We start from the raw sequence: 12199 nt of genomic DNA on the forward strand, positions 1-12199 counted from the left end.
ATTCCCACTGCTCTGTAGTTAAGACACTTGACAAGATATATGTTGTAGAAGTAGGCAGAGAGGAGCTCTGAACTACCATCTCCTGCCAGGATTTCAAATATTGTCTCTGCCTGCCTCAATAATATATATGAACAACACAGGAAAAACACAAGGGGTGCCCAGATCGCTGGACCTGGAAACAAAGATGTCTCAAAACTTTCTAAATGGTGAGACTTCTTAAAAAATATAATGTCTCCGAGCCTAAAATATTTCTCTGAAGAGGCTTTATCAAGAGTATGGTTTCATAATTGTGTTAAGCAGATTTAAATTAGTTTAATGGGCTCAAACTCTATGTTATTGTCAGATATTTACTCTTGTTACCTATCATGTGGTTCCTCTAACACTGATGTGTTCATGTGGATCATTAAATTGAAAAGAAGAGACTAAAAGATTTTAGGTAAGTCAGTTCCCAGTTCTGACACAGTGTGGGAGTGCTGAATCTAAGGCAAAGCATCCTGTCTTCTATCCTTTGCCTGATGCTTTTGTAAGTGCTCTCAGTATTCAAAAATCCCAGGAGAAGGAGCTGTATTTTGCTGGGAGTAACTGGCTTTTTGAAACTCGGAACCAGTCAGTGGAAGGACAAGAACGCAGTCTTGTTTATTTGTTTTAAAATATGATTTTGCATTTGTGAGGCAAGAAGAGATAAAAAGCAGTGCTGGGAACACGAATTGACCATTTTATGTAACAGCATAAGTGAACAGCCAGAAGGCAGAAGAGAAAAATCAATACAAATGCCGGTGTGTTGAGTTGTTCCATAATCTGTGATTGCTTTTGCCCCACCACTGTGATCACTTTTGCCAATCAGATTCTTGCCAAAAACGTCGGTGAACAGACTTGTGATTCCAGCCTCTGGAAGGGCCTGGAGGGTGCAGTGCCTTTTACACAGGCTCTAACATGACATGTCAGAGTGAGAGGCAGATTGTAACTAGTGTAAGTGACAGGTCTTTCTCCTTGACTCTCACTGAGCCTGTCAAACAAGGTTGAGTACTAAATCTCCAAGAAAATGGAAGCTTCAGCCTGGGGCCACACACACCTGTCAAGGGAAAGAGCCTCCAGAGCAGTTCTGAGAAAGTTAGATTCCTGCTCCTTCCCTCACAGTATCAGATTCCTTGCTGGAGCAGGGATATTCCTATTTCTGGGCATAGCTTGTTGTTTGAGATTCTCTCACTATCTGTTGAAAGTGAAACCCTGAAGCACCCCCTACCTCCCTCCACCTCCAAATCCACACCTAAAGAACGTGGCGGCACAGAATCACCTTAAACCACTTGCCAAACAGACAGTCTGAGTGACAGAAGAGTCATTCATCCAAAAGCAGATCACTGCTTTTCTATTTGTCTCTGTTCGCATAGCACCTTCCCTAGCAAATCTCTTGAAGGAGGAAGGGACTCTTTCACCATGCATTGAAACTTAACAACAACACGTTGTTTTCCTTTGGAACAACCTATAAGAAGTAGAACATACACCCTACATTGGTTTGGGATGAGATGAACACATTTCAAATGCCTGTAGAGAGATGAGTCCACAAGCCCTCTCACGGTCCAAGTCAGACTTCACCAGCAACAATTCAACATAAAGCTTCCCTTGCAGCTCTCAGCTTGATCCGTGGTCCTCGGTTCCTCCTCTGGAATCTGCCTCCTTTCTCAAGACATGGGAGAAAGGCAAATGAAGAGCAAATGCACACATCGAGACTGAGAGACTGTTTCAAGAGCACATATAGGTTATTGCCTCTTTTATTGAAGGAGATGGCATAGTTAGGAGTGAGAACTGTCTCTCTAAATTAGAAAGGACAGATTTGCAAAGGCTGGAAGACCAGCTGGCACATGGATAGAAGACATTGGTGTTGTACTTCCTGACTTACAAGGCACTGTCAAACTTTCCAGAGTTAACTGAAGTAAGCCTACTTCTGTTAAACAGCATAAGACTGACAGAGCCCTGGGTGAAGCCAGGGAACTCTTCTCTCAGATTTCCAGAAGGCTCTGCATCATGTCCAAGGCTTTGTGGAGGTCTGAGCATACCTCAAAAACATCTTTCTCTGTGTCTGCTTTAAATCTTCTCATTCATCTCTCCTATCAGAGCCGGCCAGGATGAAAAACACTTTAGAAAAGAGCTGTATTAGTAGTAATGAGGTATGGATGGAGAATATCCCAGAAGCCTTGCTTTCTGAAAACTCCCAGCCTCAATTCCAGATCAAAATTCAGCTAAATTCAAGCCACAGATTTTAATTCCCACCTCGAGCTAAAAACCTATGTTATATGAAAATAACTCAAAGTGGGCAGGGGCAGAAAAGTCTTCCTTGTCATTCAACTAGAGATTGGCTGCAGAAAGTGAAGGTGCTGTACTTCACATGACTGAAGGCAGTTTACTAGCTTCTTGCCTTCTAAACAACTCTCATACTCACTGCAAACTACAGTGCACAGAAATCTGTGATTACAACATCAGAGCAAAGGAAATGTGAAGATAGCAAGTGAGAATTTTCTAGACAGATATGCAGCTGGACCAAGCACACAGACATGATGAAGCTGATTCTCTGCTTCTCTGCAATACTGTTTTGACACTTTTGCCTTTGCTGGCCAGATTTGTAGTTTAAATTGGTAGGTCCAGCCTATAGAATCTTCAGTGGTACAAGCCACTCATCAGAGAAAGGAAAGAAATGCTTTCAGCACCACCTACTAGTCAACAACCAGGGATTCATCAGAAAAATCAAAAAGTGACATTGTAGGGGTTTTTGAGAGGTGTACACTGGGATGTCTCCATCCCCCAAACTCCTTGGCAGCATCTGGAATAAATGTCCAAGAAGGAGATCAGGCATACAATAAAACAAAAGCCACCTGAATAAAAAATACATACAGCCCCATTGTGCTTTCTGCATTTGAGTGGATGAAGAGTTCTATTCCAGGGGCAATTTGTCAGATGCCTTTCCCACACCAGACCTCTGCTTGGACTATCTTTTTGTTTTGATCTCTGGCTGAACAATCCTTCCTCTAATTTAGGGTCAGCCTATTTAACAAGGAGACAGAATTTACATCTTTGTTACTGAGCATGACAGAAATAATCCAGCAGCTGTAAAATGACTAGTGAGATCCTACAGACCTATATGGTGCAAGTTTTAAAAGTCAGCTCAACCCACTATGACCCTAAATATCTAATGGGTTGCTTGGAGGTCTGGCTGGGACCAAGAGCATAAAAGCACTGTACCTGTTCCACAGTACTTGGTTTAGGCTGGTCTTGTGAAGACCATGCCAACAGCTTCAGGGAATGCTGGGGAATTTGGATGTGGTGGCCTGGAGCTGACAGGTTGCATTATTCCTCCCTTTTTCCTAACTGAGGAAAAGCCATTCCTCAATGAAGTCTCCCTCTCAGCAGATAACAAATAACCAGAGTCTGTGCTTCCTGGCAGGAGCAGGCATACTTATGTGCTGTTTTGCCAAAGGAGAAGGCCTACAGCAGAGATGGGACTCAAGGTCGTGCTGAAAGGAAAAGGAGGGAACCCTGGAAAACCCCATCCAGTGGAAATGATAGAAGGGCAAATATTTCCCCATGTACCCTACTTCTCCCCTGTGACAGACAGCCCTTCTGCCTTCCCCAAACTCTGACAGGGTCAAAGGCAGGCCTTCTCCTGCATCAGCAAGAGGGTTGCCTTCCCCTGGAGCTCCAAACCTTGCACCAGAGTCTGGTAAGATTAAGTCAACTCTATTCATGACTTTCTCAAAGCTGGCTAGTGACGAAGGGAAGAGAAATGCTGAGGCCTGTTTTAGACCCTCAGGAAGGCCATATGAATTGCCACTCACCAGGAATGGCCATGCAAATCCTCCCTTCTTTTCCCAGCTTAACCATAAGCAACAAGCACCCATGAGGAACAAAGACACACAGCAGGCAAAGGTTACAAAAGTACCACAAGCAAAATATATCCCAAACTTTATCATGCTGTCCCATGCATCAACTCAGATCTGGCCTAGTATCAGCCCTTCTTCTTTCAGGAATGTGGGGTGACTAATTCTCCCTGACAGTCTTAAATCACAGGCTGATAAAACTGAAAGCAATGTCAGAAGAGATGCAGAGCTTTGTAGTGAGGCCAGCACAAAGTCACATCTTGCTCTAAGGAAGCAGCAGCATTTCAAAGGCTGAACCTGGCTGTGATGACTTTTAACAGAAAAGAATGATGCATCCCTTAGCTGAGCAGTGAAGACATCAGGCTGCGTTCCCAAGCAGGCGTAACTCCACTGGTCTCATTAAGTTCTGGTGAGTTATCTGATCATTCAAGACTCAGATAACAAACTGCCAATATAACAGACATAATATGGCTAATGCCTGATTTTAAGCAGTAATGGGAGCTCTTTGGCTGCCACAAAAAGGGGACAGACCTTTAAATTCTCTTTGGTGACCTTCACAGTCCTTGAATTGGCTTGACATAAAAAAGAACCAACAATTGTACAAGCCCTTCCTCTTGCATCTGATTCGTAAGCCAGGAGAAAAAAAAATTACATGAAAAAAATAGTGTAGCTGTACTTATTACGGGCAATAGTACTGATCAAATTACTCTCTTCCTATTGTCTGCATTTTGAGGCTGATACAAGCAGCATGATGCAGGACAGAATTGTCTACCTTTAAAGATGAGATAAATTAAAAGAGTTGGAGAGGGTGTGTTGGAAAAAACTCAGAGGTCCTCCAGCCACTTAGCCAAATTTTATACTGTCCTGACTAAGGGGGTTTTCCATTGAGGAAAGAATGTTTTGTCCCCCAAAACAGCAGAGCAGCAAATAAGCTGTTCTTCCTCTCAATGCAAACGGATGCATTCATGCCCTTAGTGGGATTTAGCCAAGAAATTATTCCACGTGGTCTTGGCTGTACTCACTAAAGAAACTCCAAGTGGAAGGGTGTGGGCATAGCAGCCACTTCTAAAAACCAGAAGCAATGGGAATGTGGATCATTGTTATGGTTTGAGAAAATCTATAAAAATTTGTTGTCGTTTAGACAATCATTCTACCACTTGATGACCGCTCCCCACCCGGGAAGGGGAATCGGGGAAAATAAGGAAACATGAGGGTTGAAATATAAATAGATTTAATAGAATATGACTAACTAATTAACGATAATACTAAAGAACCAGTATTGATTCCGATACTAATATAAGATACACAAGAATTATACTCAGCCAATCATATCAGTACAACAAGTGTCAGACACTGTGAGCACACCGCCTTCGGGACAAGGGGGTCTGGCACCGGGGCAAGAAGTTCTCTGGACCGCTGCCATCAATGGAGAGTGAAATTACACAGCAAACTTTCTAATTTATATAAATGTGCTGTTCACGGTATGAAATAACCCTGTTGGCCAGGTTGGGTCAAGTGCCCAGGCCTCATTCCTCCTCATCCCTGCACCTGGCAAGGCTCGAACACTGAGACCAAGCTTGGTCTTTCTAGCTGATGTGAATGAGAAACATTATTTGGCACTCTTACAATCACAAAGCATAAAAAAGGCATAAACAGAGCTAACTGGTATATCAGAGGTCATTGCATACTGATAACTTCATGTTTCTCATAGGTAGTCCAGGCAGAAATCCACTGAAAAGACCTGCCATCTTTTTCTTTGTACGGGTTCGTAGTTCCCATTGTACAGAACTGGGCAGTTCCTGTTCTGCAGAGCCAGCATGAATGACTCCAGCCAAAACTCAGGTAGACAGCGGGCCGTGTCTGCTCTGCTGGGGAAGTAGACTAAGACAAGTCTACAGCCTTTGCAAAAAGAGAGCTCTGGATCCAGCATGCCTGTAGGTAGCTTTTCTTCCTTGTTCATGTACTGGATTTGACCTATTAGTGTAGGAATGACTACCCAGTAAACTAGAACTAAATAGTCTCTTTATGCAGATGTTAACCATTGCTAGTCCCCTGAAGGAGGGCAGGTGCCTCATGCACCTCCTCAAGCTGTGGACTAGACATGGTAAAGTAGGAATGTAGACTGCCACTGCAACTGGAATGAAGTAAGGCTTTGTCCATGATGCTGACATTTCCTTTGCATTCATCTTCTCCTATATGCAAAGAAAAAAATTCTTTCTGATTAAAGAAAAGCTATTGAAATTCTCTTTATATATATTTCTCTGTGTGTACATTCACACGAACTTGGTATATACAACGGCGTGTATATTATTTCCCTATAGTAATGTAGTTCTGTAGAATTGAAGCAGTGTTTCATAGATCCCACATACGTGTTCTGCAATGTAGTCAGTCTATCCTGGCTCTGAAAAACAGGAAAGATCCTAAAACATCCATTCAACAATGAAAAGAAAAAAAGCACAAAGGAAAGAGAGGGAGGCTGTACTGTGTGATCTGACAATAAATTACAAATAGTTACTGCCTTCTCACCTTTCTTGTCCTCTGGGTGGCAACATAAATAAATAACTGATGGGGTGAGGGAGGGCTGTACTGAAGGGTGCCTTATTATGAATACAGAATAATTTGTCAATTAAAATTGTTGGATATTAGTTTCCAAACAGATCTTCCGGTAATGGGGCACCCTGGTATGAGGGCCAGAAGTGTAGACTGGACTGTGAAATGGTAGAACAGCACCTCCAGCAGGGTAGTAACGTCTGGCTGTTCAGACACAGTTGCTCAGATGCAATGGTATTGGAAGAGAACTTGCAAAAGGCCATTTGTTGGAGTCCATATTTCTTGTCTTTCCAAGTCGGTGAGCCAAATCCTTGGATTTTCAATAAGTCACAGCTAGGAAGGCTTGAGACACCATTCAGATGTCCTCTCTAGCTAAATTCCAGCACTAACCACTGTATGTCATCTGCTTGGGTTTATATTGCACCCAGTTCTGAGTGTGTGAATATGCTCAGCCCTGTGCCAGCAATGTGCATAGTTTTGCCAGCCAGCTCAGTGAGAAAAAAGTTGTTTAAGTGAGGATTTCAGCTGAAGGACTCTACAAGTCACCCTAGTCAGTGCATAACATTAAAAAAGCCTGCATTTCAAGAGACATTTCAGTAGCTCCAGAAGCATCACCTGGTGGGATCTCGTTAGCAAGTATCCAAAGTGACATCTACTGGTGTAGATTTGGATTAGTGTGAAATGTAGAAACGATGTTAGAGCAAGGCAGAGCTGCACAAAGCAGCTGACTAATGAGCCCCAAAATGTATTAGTGGGGGAATCAGCAGCTGGAAACTGAACCTGCTGAGTTCAGCTAAATAATTGAACCTCTAACTACTATGGAAGCAGATGAAAAAGATGTCATCTTGCTTCCAAACTCCAATGGTTTGCTGATGGTGACTCCCGGTTCTGAATTTTAAAAAAAGACCTAAAGCTACAGCACAGGAAGAAATCCATGCACCTTTTCCCATCAGGGAAGCTCTGTTAGTTTAACGCCAAGAGGTAAGACCTGGCAACACACACTTTCATATAGACCACCTAGAGAATTCTATACGTGTAGGTGGCCGGATTCACAAAGACCAAGACGTGTTGCATATCCTGGGATTTCCAAGGGAATATAAAGATGAAACTACAGATCCCCTAAAATCACTCTGAAGATCGTTATGTTTAATAATGGCCTTGGAGGTCCTTAGCAGGTACATCAGTCCCTGTTTTGTGCTGAAAAGCACATCTGGGAAGGTACTGTTCTCTCTCTCCACTTTCAAGGGAGATTGATGTACTTAGCCATACCCAGATAACTTTGTAAACCTTTGACTTTCTACTCGTGCTTCCACTTACTGGAGGAGACCAGTTTTTTCACCATTTCACAAAAGACAGTCACTGTCTTGCAGAAAAGAGGACTTTTTGGAGGTACAAAGCAGAAAATTGAATTTCTAGCTGGAATTTCCAAAGGTTGAAAGTATTAGAGAAGTGGGTGATATAGTAAATTTGCAAAGGACTGTAATCCTGAAACTAGTTTGTTGCTAAAGATCTGTACTCTAAGCTATGGTGAAAACTGATACAGAAACTCAGGAATCTGCCTCAGAGGCAACACAGGCCAGCCAGGACATCCTTGCATACAGCTGGCTGGGGGACAAGTTCTGGCAGAATTCTAGTCCAGGTCAAATCACTTTATCCCCTTGGATGTCTCCAAATACTGACATGAAAATGATCTGTGGGGTTACGGTGCTTTTCAATCAACCTGCAAATGTCCTTTCCTTGTTCCAGCTCTGCTTGGGCTTACTCCAGCTTCCAGTCTCCTCAATAACCTATGAATCAAATGTGTCTGGAACACAATAAACACCACAGGACATTGTCCCTGCAGCCTTCTTCACCCAGAACAGCCCATGATTTAGTTGCTGCAGAGTGCAATTCTTCTTGATTGTCATCGTTACTGGCGTTTTGACTGTTCCTTGCCACCTCAGAGCCTGCTTCTTGGAAGGCACAATATAATCCCTGTCTTGCAAAGCATTGCACTGGGAGTGTCATAGCCAGGCCTACTGCTTTCTTATAGCCACAGGGTCTGCGACCCAGTTTTAAACACTCTTTGGTCTATAGAACAAAGAGTATCTGCAGTGAACTTAATAAGCAAGGATTTTTTTTTTGTTTGTTTGCTTTTTATCCTGAATTATCAAAAGCCACCTGGGAAGTAGAAGAAGAGTCAAGTTAATGTTACCTCTCCATCTGCACAATACAAATGTATCTCTGAAAGTCCATTTTAAGGCCCACACATTGAACAGTAGCCACAGCTTCATTAGACCACAAGTGCTGGATAAAAATTCATATCAGTGGTTTAATATCAATGATTTTAAAGGGAAGAGATAAGACAGAATGTTTCTGTTCATTGACATCTGAATTTTATCCTTTGAATTACAGAATATGATTCATTTCTGAGGAAAATCTTTTCTTTGTTTGAGATCCTTCATCTTTTGACATGAAGAATACAATTTCTGCACTTTTTTCAGTTGTCAGTAGTCTCCAATGCAAAATCTACTACATATTTCTTCCTCGCAAGGAAAAATGCACTTTCAAAATTGCATTTTCAGGCAGTGACATTTCATTCCTTTGAAGCCCTTGGCAATATCTGCATCTGAAGTTAGACAATAACGAAACAACCCATAGATGTACTAACACTGCGAACATTGTGAAGCTGGTTTATTGCAACAAAGTTTTACCAAAGTTAAGTTTGCCCCCTATGAGCTTAGTGCTTGGTTTCAAAGGTCTTATATTGCTGGAGAACAGTCAATTCACATTCTGGTATTTTTCCTGCCCTAAGATAGGATTTTCACAGCTATGCACCAGTTACATATGGAAATAGGCAAATGAAATATTAAAAGTAAATAATTATATGATGTTTTGTGATGATTGTCTCGCATAAGAACATAGGACTGCAGCTATAAATCCTCATTGCCTTTTTGTCTGAGTGATTTACAGCCAAAAGTGAGTTCAGCAATCATATTTAAAAGAAAAAAAAAGCAGAGTTATGAGAACAGTTTCCCACTGGAGAGAACAAAGGCCCTAACTAAGGACTTACCCTGTTGCCAGCAACCAAATGTTCTCACTTTTCTAGCAGTAAATTCCAATACCACCTATCTGAAAACATGAAGTACCTGGAAATTACATGTCTCGCATATCTACAAAGAACTGAATAGTCTTCATGGGTTTCCTGGGACACGGACAATGCCAAATACTGTGGAGAATCTTACTGCTTAACCACTGAGAGCATTTAATGGCCCAGGAAGAAAAATGGAAAGAATTAATGGCACACATCCAGAGACAGAAGAACTCACTCTTAAACAGGACAAGGACTGCACATTCTTCTGCTGCATGATATGTCGCCTACAGGAACAAACATCAAACCCCAGACTTCACCATTCTCCTATTGCCAGCAAAGAGACATAGAAGTCCTGAGTGTTTCTTACTGTGCCATAGAGCCTCACTGATCCAACAAGATGTTAACATTCTTCTGCCATCAAGGCTTTATCATGTAATGACCCTTCTGCTTTTATACTTTGTAAACAGAAAAAACTTAACAAAAATATTTGTCCCCCACTCAGATAAATCTTAGAAGAAACCGTGCTTGGGATGAACTCATCAACTATACTAGTGAAAGCATAACAATAATAGTAACAAATAATTAAACCCTCGATTGAGGAAATTCATTATATTGCCATTAGAATTCAGATACCGCATAGTAAATGAGGTGAGAACATACATTGTAAGGCATGGCAGAGATGAAATAATCTACTTCTGGGAACACTTCAGTGGTCCAGCAGAAGAGACAACGACCAGTGAAAACAGGTCATTAGCCCATTGGCTTGCAACTCAGAAATTCATTACTCTTTTTTTTTCTTCCCCTCAGGTCTAATGTAGACCTATATCATTGCTTAGAAACAGTTCCCCTATAAACATATGCTGTGCTCATTGATATGTTTCTATTAATATATTACATTATCTATCTATATATTCATTAAATACATTATAAAATCAAAAACTTTTGACCAGGTAGATGTTCTAAATCTGTCTGTCTGATAATCAATACCCTCTTTTAAATGATCATATGAATACCTTTCTCTGCCAGTGTCACAGATAGACAATTCCCTGACAATTTCTTTCTTTAGAAGCATAATCTCAAATTTCTTTATTTGCAGAAAAATTCTCAATACCTCTTTATAAGATGCATTATGCCACCAGAACAATTCACCCTTATCTGTTTTCCTCCTGAATCATAAGGATTGGGTCAGAAGTTTAGCCCAGTGCAGACATAGTTTTGTTTATGGACAGCCACTCTCAGCTCGGCAGTAAGACTTTGAACCTTTCTCCCAGGCATGTTCTTAGGTCACTGTAACCTGTGCAGACATAGGCACTGCACAGGAAACAGCACTTATACTGCACCGGGCTTCCTCATTCTGCCTACAGGTATTTTCTGTTGTTCTTTGGCATATGATATAAGGCCTCAACACACAGGCCTTCATGATCAGAAAGGCCTCCTCCAACCATTAGCCACATTTCTTTCACCGTTATCTGAGCTCCAGCGCTTCTTCTTATAAAATCAAATTATTTTAAAAAACCAATTTTGACCCGGTCTTGGGGGTAAGGTAGCAAAACTGCCTTCTCTCCCCATGCATCAGTCCCCAAAGCATAATGTACAGTAACAATGGGCTTAGCTACCTTAAATTAGTTCATTTCTCTGGCAAAGGTTTGTTTTGTACATTGCTTTTCAATCTCTTTCTGAATCCTCCCAATTATTAATTTCCTTCTCATTACAAGAATCAACTTGAGTAGAAGAGAGTAATAGTAACTTAACCAATGGTTAAGTCCCTCAGAAAAATGAAACTCTTTCTTTCAGATTAATCCCCTGTGAGCAGTGGGAGTCTAAATGTGAAAAGTAGAGTAGATTTCTCCCATTTCACCTGTGAACACAAAGAAAGCCTTGGAAGCAATACAGAAGGTACTTGAACTGTATCTCTCAGAAACATACCGAATTATGATCCTTCTCACAAACCACAAATGCAAGCTTGGAAAGCACCCACATAGGGACAGAAAAACCTTTGACACTTAAAATAATCTGTGCATTTAACAGATAATGAGAAAAATTTCTCCCCTCATCTTCACTCTCTCTTGCAACTTTGCAGTGCTTTTTCGTGTGGCAGGTGTGTTTAAACATTAACAGAGCTCAAGGGACAGTGAACAAGATTAGAAAGTTGGGTGCAGCAAAGTACCAGGCTCTATGCAGCGACTCAGGGACAAATCATCTGAAAACAGTAGATCTCCACTGAGCATTATGGGCTGCTCGGTATGTGCCAAAAGCTGGATCCCTACCTTGTCTCGAATCCCTTGTCTCATAACTTCTCTTTCAGCCTCCATCTTGGCATATTTGGCTTTTCTCTCTTCCTCTTCTTGCCTGAGGGCTTCCTGTCGTTCCTCTTCTTTCTTGGCTGCATCCGGGTCTTTCTCCTCATCCCCACCCAGCATCTTCCCCATGTCTTTGGTAGCCCCTAGAGAAAGCACAGAAGAAAGCCGTATAAGAAATTGGGAAAACCATTCTCCTTCCCCTAACTCAGAACCTCCTTCCACTCCCCCTGCATCTCGAAAGGTTTCTCCTTCCACTGAGGAGGAGGCACACTCACCACAAAGGCAGCAAGTGGGCAAAGCACCTAGTCTGACTGAGTGGGTTACCTGCCACTGGTGGGAGAAGCAGGGCACCAAGAGGAACAGACTACATCTGTAGACTTTTGTGATGGCAACACAATTGGTTTGCA

General features: G+C 41.8%; 1 protein-coding gene across 3 annotated transcripts in view; it reads right to left on the minus strand.

Moving 5' to 3' along the window:
* CPLX1 (complexin 1) overlaps positions 1-12199 on the minus strand; it is a 106410-nt gene that overhangs the window by 27256 nt on the left and 66955 nt on the right. For all 3 annotated transcript variants that reach the window (XM_063320633.1, XM_063320634.1, XM_063320635.1), the window contains exon 3: positions 11760-11935. In XM_063320633.1, coding sequence (XP_063176703.1) covers positions 11760-11935 — 176 coding nt within the window. The remainder of the gene's footprint in view (positions 1-11759; positions 11936-12199) is intronic.

Source organism: Chroicocephalus ridibundus, chromosome Z, assembly GCF_963924245.1.
Source record: "Chroicocephalus ridibundus chromosome Z, bChrRid1.1, whole genome shotgun sequence".
In the NCBI taxonomy this organism is placed as follows: Eukaryota; Metazoa; Chordata; class Aves; order Charadriiformes; family Laridae; genus Chroicocephalus; species Chroicocephalus ridibundus.